At 42.3% G+C, this 16,998-nt stretch overlaps 2 protein-coding genes and 1 pseudogene across 2 annotated transcripts; 1 reads left to right on the top strand and 2 right to left on the bottom strand.

Moving 5' to 3' along the window:
- Positions 1-2,017: 2,017 nt before the first annotated feature.
- On the top strand, positions 2,018-6,311 carry LOC148081992 (APC membrane recruitment protein 2-like). Its single transcript, XM_087789063.1, has one exon. It carries the CDS (start codon positions 2,106-2,108, stop codon positions 4,137-4,139), a length of 2,034 nt encoding a protein of 677 aa, XP_087645189.1. The 5' UTR covers positions 2,018-2,105; the 3' UTR covers positions 4,140-6,311.
- A 3,052-nt stretch (positions 6,312-9,363) lies between these two features.
- LOC148081991 (beta-1,4-galactosyltransferase 1 pseudogene) lies at positions 9,364-10,369 on the bottom strand (annotated as a pseudogene).
- Positions 10,370-12,136: 1,767 nt separating this feature from the next.
- LOC148081990 (beta-1,4-galactosyltransferase 1-like) lies at positions 12,137-16,315 on the bottom strand. Its single transcript, XM_087789062.1, has 2 exons — positions 15,606-16,315; positions 12,137-13,925 (listed from the first exon to the last, which is right to left on the bottom strand). The coding sequence occupies exons 1-2, from the start codon at positions 16,233-16,235 to the stop codon at positions 13,257-13,259; spliced, it is 1,299 nt and encodes a 432-aa protein (XP_087645188.1). The 5' UTR covers positions 16,236-16,315; the 3' UTR covers positions 12,137-13,256.
- Positions 16,316-16,998: the final 683 nt, after the last annotated feature.

Below are 16,998 nucleotides of genomic sequence, written 5' to 3'. Positions count from 1 at the left end.
CCTTAGCGAAAAAAAATGTTTTCCCAAGATTTAGAAAGTCCTCACCTTCTTTACAAATTAATTCTAGCCTATTAAGAACAAACAGAGCCACATATTACTCATGAGGGAGGGAACGTTCACTGACAGTTTGAGCTTTTCTTTCTCCGGGTTTCAGTTGAGACACCTTTTCACACACTAGCATCTGGTTTGGTCACCAGATAAGACTTTGGTTAAACGGTCTGATGTTAGATAGTTCACTGAAATATGCTTGAGATAAGGAACAATGTGGGCATCCAAGGCTGATAATTGTAAAATGAATGTTGTATGACACAGCAGTGATCCCCAAACCTTTTGTACAACACAGACCGGTTTAATGTCTGTATTATTTTCGCGGGATGATCCTCGAATAAAAACTGCCAAAATAAAATAGCAGTGACCTGCAAAAGAAACTAGTGTTAAGTGCATGAAAAATAAATCTCTTGACTGGTTTATCACTAACAAGATGGTTCAACACAGACTCACTTTTGCGAGGTTCTGGTAGTTTACTTGCTTGTTTGGGTAAACAGAAAAAAAACCCATTTCAGACACTATTAATCAATACCATGATAAATGATAAATTGTACTAGTTGAGCAGCAAAAAAATGGATGTGGAGCTTGATTCGTGTGATTTGTATTAGCACGAGTTATTTTGTTAAAAGCTGTATCCGATCATAGTGCACACACACGCGCAGGATTATGTGATAGGATTCTCTTAGTGAATTAAAATATAATCCAACATAAAATAGATTAATAGATGTAAAAAAAAAAAAAAAAGGTCCTGATCGTGTCAGAAATTTCATATTGAGTGGTAAATGAACAAACAATATTGTAAAAGATAGTTCTGCTGAAAGTAGTTCTGGAATACACCACTAGGTGTATCTTTTGTTTTTGTTTCTTGTTGAGAATTTATTTCCACCAGGCTTCGTACCTTCTGCCTTCGACGTTTTCTAAAAGGTTGAGACCAAAATGATGCCTCAAAGAAATTATAACAGCCTAAATTAATCTTGATAAAAGTAGTAAAAAATACAATCGAGGAGAAAAAAGAAAATTGTTTAATTAACTCATCCAACATTTTACTTTGCTTTTATCAATAAAGGGCCACATTATATACTGTGGGGCCGACGGGTCAAAGGGCAAAAGGGACTAAGAAAAAGAGCCCTAATAAAGAAGATAATGGATTTATAAGAACAATATACATTGTCTTGCCATGATATATTACATCCAAATCGCATTTAATTTTTTTTTTTATTCTATTTGAATCATCCTAATATGAATTATGTTTTTGTTTTTTTCTTCTACCAAGTCTTCTAAGTTTTCTACCAAATAGGTTTTTAACAAGCCTTCATAAAGTTAACATATACACAGTCTGCACTTCTTCTTTGTTTGAATTAGGAATTGTATTAGTTTTGTCAGAAAAGCCCACTCTGTATATGCCTTGGAAATAATAGTCCAAAAGTCATTTAAGTGTAGCAAAACTTCTTGTTAGTTATTTGACTAAAAACAAGTATTATGACATAAAATAATGTCCCATCTTTCTAGCACCTGATGTTAAATGCAAACAAGTTCCTACTATAGTAACTTTAATGAGTCTCATGACCCACTGAAAAAAAGGCATTTTAATCCATCTTAATACTCCAGTTTCTTTGCAATGTGATCCTTAATGGTATAACATTAGATTTTCAAAAATAGCAAACATTGAATTAATTAAAATGGAAGTCAGCTCAATGTTTGCTGGTGACCATGTAAAAGAGGAGAATGGGGGAGGGCGTTAAGGATAGACACTGGCGCCCCGCCAATGTTGATGAAAGCTGCTTAGCCCACCCAGTTTCCATGGATACCATGAGGAGCAGCACTCAGCATGTGTGTTTCAGCAAGCAAGGGGGAGAGAGAGAGGGAGAATAGAGAGAGGGGAGGGCGATCGAGAAGGAAAACAAGCGACAGACGTTCAAGCAACACAGAGTGGGCGTGAAAGAGGACCAGGAAGCAGGGAGGCGAGAGCGGGAGGGGGATTGTGTGTGTGGTCAGTGAGGGAAAAGAGTCAAGAGAGGCTGTGTGGATACCAGAGGGAGACACGTTCCTGCAGCGTAATGGACGTGCAGTCCGAGTGCGTGGAGCCCTCGGCGGCTCCACATGGTGACCTCCAGCCAACGGGGAAGATCAACAAAGCTGCCTTCAAACTCTTTGGGAAGCGGCGCACCGGCTCGGGCATGGCCAGCTTCTTTTCCTTCAGGAACAAAGGGGCCTCAAACAGCGGGATTTGTGACAATGGGAACTCCGTGAATGGCCACGGATCAGCATCGTCGGTGGAGCTCGTCAGAAGCAAAACCCACGACGGACTCACGAGCCCGAGCAACGATGCTGACGGACGGAGGGGAGAGGGCACCACCGGCTTGGAGGTGGGACGGGTGAGATCGCTGAGCAAATCATTCAGTTTCTTCTCGTTACTCCGCCGTGGGAGTTTCAGGTCAAGTGAAAACGGGGCTTCACTACAACGCAGAGGGAGGAGCCTAAAGGGCTTTTTCAGCAGCATGCGATGGAGGCGCAAGGAGAAAGCTAACGGGGCAGATGGAGAAGATGCTGAGAGCAGAAAAGAGATGGAGGAAGAGGTTGTCGTCTCTGAAAAGGTAAAGGACGCTACTCTCACACTTGAACCTCCTCCACATCGTCACCAGGAAAACTCAGAGCAAGACCAATTCCAAGCTGCAGAGACTCCTTCTACTAGTGTTACCATGACACCCACACACTGTGTTGCCATGCCAGGGCCATCTGGCGAGCCAGATTCCCCCTTTACTTACACACCCACAGACTCACCGCTGCACCCCTCCGTCACAAAAGTCAAAGCCTCGATTTCCAGCCTCACCCCGTCACTCGCCACACCCCCATTGGAGCGCTGTAGCACAGGTGACCCACCCTCTGAGCCTACGATGGACCGCCTCTGCTCGCTTCTCTTCAATGATGCCACATCCCTAAAGAGCTTTGATTCCCTGACGGGATGTGGAGACATAATAGCTGATGCAGATGAGGAGACGACCGCGGGGAACGGGGGCAGCGGCACCAGCAGCAGTAGCAGCGGAGGAGGCGGCAATGCAGGAGTAAACGTGGGAAGACCTGTTGGCCTCACCTCCACTACATCTCAAAGTTCCCCTTCCAAACTCCCTCAAGTTTCCCACTTTACGCAGCCAATGTTCTCCACCAATTCTAACTCGATACCCTTCTCCACACGAGCCAGGATACCTCCATTACCACAACAACCCCCAGCTGGCAGTGGTGTGGTCGCCTACATGGGCGGTGGCGAGGAAATGGCCAGCCCAGAAGGGGTGGATGATGCCGACATGCAGGGACTGTGGCATATGCTGCCATCATCAGGCAATGATTCCCCCGCTTTACCAAGAATGAACCAACCTTCTACAACCACCGCCATGTCCACCTTCCCCCCTCGCACATGCTCCAACATACCCAGTAGCCATATACCGTCCTCTTCGAGGAGTGTTGATCGCAAAATTCCCCAAGTTAAATCTTTGGGCCTCAGTAAAATCCCAGTGGTTGGTGCGGCAGCGGGGCGAGGAGCGAAGCCCCCTCTTCCCCATGCACACGCCAGTCGCCATCCTACTTCCCCTGACAAAGAGCTCCTCAGTGACGAGGGTTACTGGGACACGCCCACTGCAACACCCACGGCAACACCTGACGAAAGCGGGGTACAGGATAACCAGAACGTTGGACTATCGCGCGACAGTTGCTCCGGAGACCACCTGTACGATTTTTACAACGATCCTGAAGAGTTCGGCGACGATCTGAACAGCACTCCGTCCCCCTCCACAGAATACAAACTCAGCCCGGGGGATCTTACCACACCTCCTTCCTCTTCTTCCTCCTCCTCTTACCGTTCAATAAAAGGCAGTGCCAGCCTTCCCAGAGAGTCCAAGATCCCTGTCAGCAGCAGACATACAACTCCCCCTCACTCATCCAGCCAGACAGCCCTTTCATCGGTCGTTGAGGCTGAGTGCCCCCAGCCAAAGACCCAAGCTCCTCCCCGTAGCAAAATCCCAATGTCAAAGGTGCCTGTGCGTCGATCTGGAAACAAACCAAACACCACAACCAGAGGAAATACTTCCAAGAAGTGAATAATATTAGCCAAACTCTGGATAGAATTGCTGCCGTGTTAATGCAACAGAAGGGAAAAGGCCGAAGCAATGGAGTCGACGGCCTGTGCATTCCTGTCAAACCTAAGAGGACTGTTTGTGTATGTCCTTGAACTATCGGCCTGTTAGTTCCCCAGAAAAAGTCAGACGGACACTCCAAAAAGCCAGGTCAACATTTCACAGCCATTAATATACCGTAGAGGTTAACTCTTGACAATCTGTGAACTTTGCAATGACACATCTGCCTTTTGACTTCCTGGAAAACAGTGCTCGGCTGCATTTTCACAGCTGCTTTCAAAAATGTTTGTTTAAATGAACGCCCACTCTAAGACGAAGCGGAGCACCTTAAGAGCATTATTTGAAATTCCTGCTTGGCTTATATTAATATCCCTCAAATGGACCTCCTGGTCCGTTTTTAAAAATAAGCAGCAACATTATGTCACAGTTACAACTTGATTTATTTTGTACCACAATCATCTGAAAAGCTGCTCAGCTACAATAACGTCATGGTTTGCTTTCCTTTGGGACCTTGTGGATTACTTTACCCTTTGTGACATGTTCGGCTCCTCGCCTGCTGCTTTTAGCTCGGCTCGTTTTCTTCATCTCTGGGAATACCTACCAATGAATTTCCAATGGAAACACTATTGCAATAACCAAACCCTGTGCACTGCATCTTTAAAAAAACAATAGTGCACCACGTCCCTCCGTGCATGTGGTGACGTCAAAAGGGACATCTTATGCTGGAGGGTACAACCCATGTCGTACAACATACTTTGTAGCTCCGCTCAACACATGCAAATATTTCTGTCTTTTTTTTGCTGGAATGTTTTTAATTAGCTCCTTCCTTAAACTGTGATCACACCAGCTGTTTAAATGTCACACAATAGTTGTAATTATCACGTCAACGTTTCCCCTCTTTTCATTCCTTTACGCTGGCATTCAGATGCACAATAACTCTGCAATTTGAAAAATGTAGTACAAAGGTTCATCGCTTAACATGAATGTAGGTCCAAGGTTATTTTTTTTTCAATCTCTTCTGTTGTGTGTACTTCAAACTCAGGGGTATTAGGCAAACTAGTGGGTAGGAAAGAAACACAACAGCTGTTGACATGAAATCTGAATGTAGCCTAAAACATTTTGATTAACAAAAAAACATTTTCAATTTTTTAATGGATTTAAAAAAACTTTTTTTTAATTTTTCCCCCAAACATGCTTGATGTTGATTTTTTTAATTGACTTTTGGGATTAGATTCCTAATCCTCTCCACGTGTCAGTGACAGTTGGGGGTTGTTCTCATTCACGGTGCTGCTCATCTCACTTGAAGAAAGATGATTGATCCACAACACTTCATGTCTGCTTGTGGGGAAGGGCAGGACACAACAGGGCGTAACCTGATCCATCGGCCTGAGTTGGAAGCCTTTTTTCCAATCGACAAGTCAAACACTGGTATTATGTGCGTCAGTCATGGGTTTATACCTCCAAATTTCTCCAAATAAATCCATTTTTACAAATTAAACAGAACATTTAACATAACGATTCTCCATTTACAATATGGGTCGGTCTGTTGAGGAACTGGCCTAAAAACTCAGTCTGCAAAATAAATGAGACTTGCAAAGACTTGGTTAAATATGAATGTCTACCTTGATATCAAAACCTGAGTGAGGGATCATATCCTGGAGTTTCTGATTATTAATATGCAGTTTTAAAGGAAGGTTGGGAAGTCAATCAAAGAAGACATTTTGGGATGTTTTTTTAAATTTTTATCTAGAAAATAAGCTTTAAAAATACAACTGCTGTTTCATATTCATCACATGTTGACAACTTCAAACGCATTTACTTGAATCTGGAACTAATTTGACCATTTCTGGACCTTTATAGAATTAAGTTTGTGCAAACTGTGGGAAAGAATTTAATTTCAAATGATTGTATTAATTTATTTCCATTCCTATTGTTTGTGTCATTTTATACTCGGCGTCTGGAAAGGTCTTCACACTCGGAGGTATTGTTTCGTTTTATTTATCATTTGTTTTACAAAAAAGAGAGAATCTCGGTTGTTTTCTGATCATCGTCGGGGTCTTTTCCTCTGTTTTTCTCTTGTTCACAATGTGAATCAATTCCACTTTTGATTTAAGGAATAAAAATGTCTCTGAGCCAGCATGTCTCAGCACTTTTTCTTTTGAATCAACAATTTCACTGGACCTTTAAGGAGAACGAGAAACAGATCGTTGTCCCCTTGGCTCCCCCTGTGTGACCACAGATGCTGGATTAAATCCCGGAGGAGTTCTTCGGGGATGGTGAGAGGATAAAAAAGGCGGTGATGCTTTTGTTGTGTAATGGCGGGTGGCTCTTTTGTTTGCACCGTCACACGCTGAGTGAAGCCTGCTCGGCTTGTGTGTCGGCCACAGTCGTTGCAGTTTATTGATCCTGCTACGAGAGCCCGACAGATGTGAGAGTCACCAGATGAAGATGAGGCAACCCAGGAACACACGCCAGCCCAGACACATCTGCTCATGTCCTCAATGATGATGCTGATAGGAGTAGCAGCTTGTTTTCATGTCACCGAGTGCACGTGGGCAAGTTGGTGCAGTGCGAATTCCTGTTGTGACTGTGCAGACGCCGCCCCCCCCCCCCCCGCTCCACCCCTATCTATCCAACTGCCAGTGGCTGAGGTTTATGTAAAAGCCTTACGTAAGACTGTGACACTGACTGGTTGAAGTTGGCGATGCTGACGATGCGACGATGCTGCGCATGCGTGAAGGCGAGCTGACCTCATCATTAATCTGCTGCTGCCTCCGTCGTCCGTTTGTTCTGGCAAAGCTTTTAAATTTGTCCGAAGATATAAATAAACAAAATTATGTTTGAATGATATGAGCCACTGATTTTTATTTGACCCTAAAGGGATTTTCCCCCCAATAGATCAATAAAGTTATTTCTGATCTAATTATGGGTCATCACAAAAAAAATCATCTTATTAAAAAATGGAAAAATATTATTAGTAAGTGAATCCTTGTCTTCCATTGTAATATGAATAAATAATAATTAATTATAACACACAAGGACACCATACAAACAGATTATAAAACAACTGTTAAACAGATGTTTCAAATATAAAAAAGTTTCTTACAGGGAACTATGAAAAAAAAGGAAATATAAAACATCCCCTGGAAAACAAATTCCACACACACTGCTTACTTCATTTGACGTTTAATTAAAAAGTAAATTATGATATTACAGTCTAAGTTGACGGTTGCAAAACCCTAGAAATAAACAATTAAAAAAGAAAGAAAGCAAAAAAGCACAACAACCCTAATATCCACTTAACTAACACAATAAATATAATGTATAATATAATATAAAACACAAACTTTCCATCTTTAAATAATGTAAAAAGCTTTGAAGTAAAACAATTAAAAGAACTTGTACAAACCGTTTAGGCTCCTATAATGTTAAAGTACATTGAATTAATTTACTTTATGCACATTTCTGTTTCATTGTATAATCCATATACTTTTAATTCATTTTAACAAGAACATAGAGAAAGTCTGTAGCGGGATTAACAGATTCATTACTGCTCAGTATTGACATTATCTTTTAATACATTTCATTATTAAAACTATTCCTTAAATACTTAACACTATGTTTAAAATAAATAAATAAATAAACATTATGTTTCACACCACACTGTTACTATAGAATCTTTGTTGAAAAAAAATAAATAGTGAAATAATTTGAATTAAAATAAGTACAATTCACCAACCGCAAAATAAAACAAGCATTAAACTAGTCTTCATCTTTAAAGGCACATCCTCTAAATTAATAAAAAAAAGTTGAGTAATAGTAAGTGTGTGAGTCAGTGTAGAATGGGGTCATGAGTACCTCCACAAGCTCCACTACCCCACATTTCCCATGGCAGCCCCTCTACAAGTTGTTTCCATGGTAACCCTACTAGGTCAACCAATGAAAACAGGGGGCCGGGCGGAGAGGAAGTTTGGGGGTGGATGCGAGGTCCACGACACATAGATGTGACTCCTGTCATGACGACTTCTCGGTTCTCACATCCATCAATCATCCTTCAACACGCCTGCAGTCCGTCGACGTCTCAGACGACCAGGTAGTAATTGCTAGTCCTGAAAACACTGATGAACAGAAGTAAGTAAATAAATACTATGGTTTGTTTGGATCCTTTAATTACAAACTGATTCCACGCCTGGTAACCTGAGGCCAGTGCTGCGTGTTCAAATATTTATCATGACGCCAGACAGGTGGAGGCTGCACATGTATGTTACAATGGAGTGTGTATTCTCGCCCACAGGTGATAGAATTACCGTTCCCATGTTACTTGGGTTTTAAAAAACATATCAACTTACAAACCTGAAAAACACCAATGTCATGCTGACACGTGTGTGATCATGTGTATACATATGTGTGCGTGCATTTTAATGTAAGACATTCACATAATGTTAGACCAAAATGACCTGGAGAAATAGGATTTTTGACCTTTTTGACATTTTCATTCTCATTTTAACTGAAACCAGGCTGCTGCTAGCATGATTAGCGGCTAGCTAAGCTTGCCAAACAATTATTTAAAAATAAGCAAGAACTTTAACAGCATAAATCATGTTTTTATACAGGATATAAAACAATTGATACACATTAATGTCTAAATCTTTCATTTTTATTGCGACTCAAGTGGTATGTTTCACCTCAGAATGACTGCAGATAGCACCGTTAGTGACTAGCTAAGCTATCCAAAAAATTCTTTAAAAATAAGCCAGAACTTTAACGGGTATAAATCCTGTTTTTATACAGGAAATAATGCAATTGATAAACATTAATGTCCAAATCTTTTATTTCTCATTGTGACTCAAGTTATATGTTTCACTTCAGAATGACTGCAGCTAGCATTGTTGGCGACTAGCTAAGCTAGGCGAACAATTCTTTAAATATAAGCCAGAACTTTAACAGGCGTAAATCATGTTTTTATGCAGGCAATAATTAAATTGACACACATTAATGTCCAAAATCTTTAATTTCTAATTGTGCCTCAAGTGCTATGTTTCACTTCAGAATGACTGCAGCTAGCACTGTTAGCGACTAGCTAAGATAGCCAAACAATTTTTTTTTAAATAAGCCAGAACTTTAACGGGCAGCTTCAAACCATCATGAATCATCAGTCCAGTTCGTCAGCTCACAGGGGCACCAATGTCTACCGTGATGAAAGTATAAAGTCGATCTCTGGCAACACGTCCGAGAACACGAAGCATTCGTAGTCGTAGTCTTTCAGCGCCTCCGAGAAGCCCACGCTCAGAAGTTTGGCCCGGTTGAAAAGGCCTTCGCCGTCCTGGTCGATGACGTACACGCCGGAGTCCAGCTGCTGTCGGACCAGGATGGGGTGAAGGTAGTGCAGCCGGTGGGTCAGGTTGTCATGCCGGTTCCGGAACGGGATGATGACCGCCACCTATTTGAAGAGAGTTAGAAACGGATTCACGACATTCCAATTTGTTTTACGGCATGTTCTTTTAGCACCGCAAACATCGCAATTTTTTCACGGACTAGCGTTTAAGACAGACCTGGGCAAAGTGCTGCCTGGCCTGAGGGCCACAGGCGGCCCTTTGACTGTATTTGTGCGGCCCTCATAAGGCTTGTTCAATTCCTTTGATAGCTGACTAACATTTTTAGTTTGGATTCCCATTATGATTCAATTCACCATATTAAAACACTTTTTTTATAATTGGTTTCAAGTAAATTGAAGTAAAGAAAAATGTTAAGGAAACAACTTGCATCCTATCAAATGTAATCTTTAATTTAGTTTTTCTTTTCCCCTCTGATATTAAAAGGCCGTCTTTTCTATCAGCTTGACGGTCCCTTAAGACAGTGGTAGTACATAATGTGGCCCCGGAAGAAACAATGAAACGTACCTTATGTTTTGAAACACAGTCCAGAGGCTTGTAACGACCGCCCTGTCGCAGATGTTCGCCGACCTCCAACCTCACCCCGTCCAAATTCCGCCTCCCTGTGAAATCCACATTGAGTGGTCCCGTCAGTTTGGGGGACGAGTCTGGACACGGTGGCATCCGAACTTGGGAGTCTTTCTTGCACTCGGCCGACACGGTCGGAGATGAAAACAGGTCGGAGAGATGGAGAAAACACACCAAACACACGACACTGAGCGTGAAGACAAGTCCAAACAACTGAGAGTTGTTCACCGACATCTTTGACCGAGTCATGCCTGGGAAAGGACTGGTACCTTCAAGTCAAAGCCATGTAATACTCTTGTAGACCGTTTTTTCTTTTGAAGTTGTCAAATGCCAGATGCTCAACATGTTTACCATATTCTTTTCTTACACAAACATGGATGCTATCCTTCTCATTTAACTCATGAGGTTAGTCAAATGCTACGTCCACATTAGCTTCACATCCTCTAACGCTGATGCAGGTATTTTGTTCGGCTTCACATGAAGCTGTGAGAACATCAAAGTGAAATCAACCGAGGAGGGTTGAAGTGAATAAATATAAAAGCACCATCCATCCATCCATCCATCCATCCATCCATCCATCCATCCATCCATCCATCCATCCATCCATCCATCCATCCATCCATCCATCCATCCATCCATCCATCCATCCATCCAGCCATCCATCCATCCATTCCTCCCTCCCTCCCTCCCTCCCTCCCTCCCTCCCTCCCTCCCTCCCTCCCTCCCTCCCTCCATCCATCCATCCCTCCCTCCCTCCCTCCCTCCCTCCATCCATCCATCCATCCATCCATCCATCCATCCATCCATCCATCCATCCATCCATCCATCCATCCATCCCTCCCTCCCTCCCTCCCTCCCTCCCTCCCTCCATCCATCTTATAATCTGCTTTAATCAAAATCCCACCCACCCACCTATTGATCCACCCATCCATCCATCCATCCATCCATCCATCCATCCATCCATCCATCCATCCATCCATCCATCCATCCATCCATCCATCCATCCATCCATCCATCCATCCATCCATCCATCCATCCATCCATCCATCCATCCATCCATCCATCCCTCCCTCCCTCCCTCCCTCCCTCCATCTATCTTATAATCTGCTTTAATCAAAATCCCACCCACCCACCTATTGATCCATCCATCCATCCATCCATCCATCCATCCATCCATCCATCCATCCATCCATCCATCCATCCATCCATCCATCCATCCATCCATCCATCCATCCATCCATCCATCCATCCCTCCTTCCCTCCATCCATCCATCCATCCATCCATCCATCCATCCATCCATCCATCCATCCATCCATCCATCCATCCATCCATCCATCCATCCATCCATCCATCCATCCATCCATCCATCCATCCCTCCCTCCCTCCCTCCCTCCCTCCATCCATCCATCCATCCATCCATCCATCCATCCATCCCTCCCTCCCTCCCTCCCTCCTTCCTTCCATCCCTCCATCCATCCATCAATCCACCCACCTATTGATCCACCCATCCATCCATCCATCCATCCATCCATCCATCCATCCATCCATCCATCCATCCATCCATCCATCCATCCATCCATCCATCCATCCATCCATCCATCCATCCATCCATCCATCCATCCATCCATCCATCCCTCCTTCCCTCCATCCATCCATCCATCCATCCATCCATCCATCCATCCATCCATCCATCCATCCATCCATCCATCCATCCATCCATCCCTCCCTCCCTCCCTCCATCCATCTTATAATCTGCTTTAATCAAAATCTAAATCAGATCAAAACAATGACTCTAAGGCTAGAAGAAGAGAGTCCTCTAGTGGAAGAGAATGATCATTGAATGTCAGTATTGTTTGTCAGCATGAAGAACATATACAGTGGTGTCAAAAGGGTTTTGACTGATTGCTTATTTTCTTTTGCATGTTTGTCACACTTAATTGTTTCAGATCATCAATCGATTATAGATATTGGTCAAATACACAATCAGTGAACACAAAATGCAGTTTTTAAATAGAGGTTTTTATTATTAAGGGAGAGAAAAGATTCTGAACGTACTTTACATGACTACGCGTGAAATTCCCAACCTGTTAAAACCACACCCAGGACGGCCTCATTACTCCCACACATGTTCTCCATCAAGAAATCACTCGAACAGAACCTGCCCGACCAAGTGAAGTCGACCAAAAACTCCTCTAAAGCTAGACTTCATGCTGAGTTTCAAAGAATTCCAGGTACAAGTTAGAAAGGAAGTCATTGAGATCTATCAGTCTGGGAAATATTATAAAGTCATTTTTAAAGTTTGGGGACTCCATTATACACTAATGACTTCAACAGGGAGTGTGGCCGGCCAACCGAAATGAACCCCAAGTATAAATCGACAACTCATTGAAGAGGTCACAAAAGACTCGTCAACAACATCCAAAGAACTGCATGCCTCAACAGATGAGGTAAAATATGATAAAAAAAAGTGTCTTTTTTTATATAGTGGTCATACTTTGATGGTACTGGGCCTGTTTTGCTGCTTCAGAACCTGGAAGACTTGCAGGTGATAAGTGGAACCGTTGGGTTCTGCAGCAGGTAAATGATCCAAAACAGGCCGAAAAATCCCAGCACTGTAAGGGAATTATTGCAATTTATTACATACATAAGTATATATATTTATGATGGTGGGCCTCATGTAGTTTATACTATTTATGACACATAAATAGAAAATATTTATAATAAAATAATCATTTCCATATTACCAGCAATTGTAAGAACCATAATCCGTCTGAATTTACTTGGAATTACCCATATTACATGATGACTCGCTCACCGTGTTCCACCAGCATTGGGATGTTCAGCACTTGCTATTAAATAAACCTGAATAGTATATTTTATTGAAATAAATTATGATCCAGACATGTCTTGAGAGTGTGTTTCTTTTAGTGTATGAACATTGTATTAATGAAACCTGTGTAAAACATCGAAAACGTGACACAATGTAATCAATGGAAAATAGTAATTTCGGTATAAAATCTTATTCCACTTTAGTGGAAGTATTAAGTTTACAGGCAAGTGACTTTTCTTAGAGACCGAATATCCGAAACCTTGAGATTTACCCGAGAGCACCGCATCCATTCATCTCGCTGGTGCTCTAATATTCACGTCGAGAAACGTGTAAAGTTGTTTTCTTTCAATTGTTCTAAGCAAATATTCAACGTCATTGATGCCATCCAGCTCCATGGTCCAAAGGGTTTTCCTCAGTTTATCCGGATTCTTGGGATTGCTTTCGTTGTGCACATCTCTCTTGTGTCTCACCATTTTGTATTTTCCTATCAGCATGCTGGGACGAGAGATGGACATCTTTTTGAAGACGATCCTCTTATAGATATCGTCGTCCTCGCCGCCCCACCCCCAGTAGGTGTTGGGGAAGCCGTTAATCTGCTCGAACTGTTCTTTGGACAGCGACGACACTCCTCCGAAGAAGGTGTTGTACGGCAACTTGAAGTTGAATTTGTCCATGGCCACGGCGAGGTGTCTGGGTTCGTCGAAGCATCGGTAGAGGTTCCGGTCGTCCATCGGCACCAGGTCGACGTCAGAGAACACGAAGCAGTTATAGTCGTAATCCTTGATCGCCTCGAGGTAGCCGACATTCATCAGCTTGGCCCGGTTGAAAATCCCTTCTCCGGCCTGGTTGACGACGTAGACGCCGTAATCTATCTGCTGTCGCTTCAGGATGGGATGGAGGTAGTGGAGCCAGTGCGCCAGGTGCTGTTCCCGGTGTCGGAAAGGGATGATGATCGCCACCTGTTGGTTCAGAAACTGGTTAATGATTCATGTCGGCACTTACAGCGGTAGAGATGGGTTGACGTGTCTTCTTTGAGAGGCCAATAGATGTCACTCTCTGCTTTAATTGTTTTTACAAAGTGTCTTTTCAACTGTATCATGATAGAGCATCAGCTGCCTCGTGAGGCCTCATCAACCCATCACTACCTTTAAGCTATTTTCCACACTGGCTACACATATCAAGAGCCTTATCAAAGGCACTTTAAATACGTGGCCCGTATTTAAAATGCCTTTACAAAGCTGCGGCTTGTTACAATGTTGAGAAATGGTTGAGAGTTTAACAAAATTTTGGTGGTTTGTTACTCGTCACTTTAAATCCGACTTGTTGAAGGGTTTGGTTAAGGGACACACAGTCTCTACATTTTAAAATTGTTTCATTCTTTTTTTTTCTTTTTTTAATTAAACAATCTTTTGTTTAATTGGCGCAGTCAATGCTAAGATGCTGACCTTTGCCCACACTACACAACATTGTATTCTTAATTTTTAACATTAATTATTATTATATAAATATAATAATAACATAAAAACATCCTTTTTATTAGGCTTAAGATCAAATTTGATTTAATTTGCTTGACATTTATCAAAACCTTCCTTAACATGAAACGTCAGAATACCACCTTCATGTAATCATTTGGTTTCTGTTTCATTTTACTTCTCCTGTTCCTCAAAACACATTTCACAAAACACATTTCAGGATGCAAATACTTTGCATGAGGTTCAGCCCATACCCCTTATCTGATCTCTATAATTAAGTCAAAGGAATTTGTCACTGTTGCTATGAGGATAACTTGTGTCTTGGAGTCTATGACATATTCTATGACCCCCAGAGTACGTGCATGAGTTCACAATGTCCTATGACACATTTTGTGTACATAAATGAGGACTTTTAGTATGTTTAATAACCAAAATATGTATGCAATCATTTAATCTCATGCACAGGGAACACATTCGCAATGTTTACATACAGTATTTTTCGCAAACAGGGATTCAACAGCCTTTTAATATGAAGCACAAAATAGAAAAAACTTTTTATTTATATACTTTTTGTAGAGCTATTGTGATGAAGGACGATTCATGTGTGTTGTAATCACACAGTGCCAGATACAAAGGGCAACGCACCATGTTGTAAACATCAGTACAAAGAAACATGTCCCACAATCTTATTGCAACCTGACGACACAAGTGTGTACTTTGAGGATTTAAAAAAGATTTGACGTTTATTTAACGTTGTAAAACAACGATTCGTGTACGCTTCCTGTTCAGAATTCATTGAATTAACAACAATAAAGTGGATAAAGAAGAATAACGAATCTATTTGAGAGTGTACCAGCGATGGTGAGGCTTCTTGACACACGTAGCTACCCATAATTCAATGAAATCCCACATCATTTTTAGATGAACATCCCTGTATCATGAGACCTCGCTGAGCCATCACAGCTTCAGTTTGAAAACAGCCCGCTGAAGCTTTCAATCATTCTCACTGCACGCGCACCAACCTCACCGACCCGAGAGGTCAAACCTTCAAATACAGAGCAGGTTGTGAGTCGTAGGTACACATGTTTGAGGAGATCAGTGAGATTACACCAGAGACAATACATTTCTTCAACGTTGACCCCATCACACGATGATCCCTCAACCTACCTTGTGTCTGGAGTAACAGTCTTTGGGTTTGTATCGTCCGCCTTCTTGCACATCCTTGCTCCCTTTGTTATCGATGACGTCCAACACTCTTTTGGGCGAGAAGTCCACTTTGATGGGTCCCACGAGCTTTGGAGATACCTCTGGACAAGCTGGCAGCGTTGGCTTGACCTTATCTTTCTTCTTCTCCTCTGTAGACTTCCCTTGCTTCTCCTTTTTTCCATCAACCTCCTGTTGCTTCTCATCTTGTTCCTTCACCTCTTCTTGCTTCTCATCTTGTTCCTTCACCTCTTCTTGCTTCTCATCTTGTTCCTTCACCTCTTCTTGCTTCTCATCTTGTTCCTTCACCTCTTCCTGCTTCTCATCTTGCTCCTTCACCTCCTCTTGTGCCTCGTCTTTTGTGTCCCCCTCGTCCTTCTTGTCATGGTGTTCCATCTCCTTCTGGTGGTCCACTTTGTTCTTCACCCACATCCGATTGAGACGATCGCCGATGATCACGGAGAGCTTCTTGTATCCGTCCCTGGCCACAGGTTTCTCCGGAGCGTGGCTGTCATTGCTGAAGCTGGAGACCAGGATGTAACAGCCTAAACACGTTAAGGTGAGTAGTAAGCATAGTTTGAAACTCCTCTTCATTTTTTCTCCAAAAAAAAAAATGAACAGTCCGCTGTAACTCAGCCGCCCCGCTGGAACTCTGCCGTCTGCATTACTCTTTGCAAGTCAAACGCGTTTGGTGAAGGAAGAGCCAGCAAACTGGTTTTTCTCTTTTTGCGACAGCTGCTGCCTCATTCATGTCAGCCTATCAGGACCGCTCACCTGCGCTTAATGATCAACCGCAGGTACAAGGGAAGGTCGGTACATTTAAAGTGAACAGAAGTGTCCCATAAGCAAACGATTCTCTTTAGCTTCAAATTAACTTTTTATTGTCCTTAAGTATGGAAACACATGGATAAAAGTTAAAGACAGTATTAGTAGCACCATTCACAATAAAAACAACTTGAATTAAGTCAGAAGTAAAGTCCAAGCTGTAAATAAAGATAACTATAAAACAATTGAATTGTTCTGTTTGTATCAACTATGTATGTGATGACGTGAATGTGTAAAAATCAAAGCTAAGCGTTATTTGAGAGTCAAACGCACAATGAAATAAAAAAAAATTCAATAGTGTTTGGATGGTTTAGCTGGTTCCTCCACTATCCCTTCAGAATGTATGGAGCAACAGGTTTGCCTGCCACTGAATGTTGCCTAGAGCGTTTAGAAATACATGCAAACACACACAGTCACACCCGCTATTGTTAGTTTGTGACGACCCAGTGGATTTCATTACCACCCTCGAGGAATTACGACTTCATAATTCCATATGTTGTAACAGGGGTAGTAATGTTGTTGGTTTGGTTCT

The sequence above is a fragment of the Callionymus lyra genome, chromosome 4 (genome assembly GCF_982586985.1).
Source record: "Callionymus lyra chromosome 4, fCalLyr1.hap1.1, whole genome shotgun sequence".
Lineage (NCBI taxonomy): Eukaryota > Metazoa > Chordata > Actinopteri > Syngnathiformes > Callionymidae > Callionymus > Callionymus lyra.
Note: the sequence above shows the minus strand (reverse complement) of the source record. Positions and strands in the feature narration are given on the sequence as shown.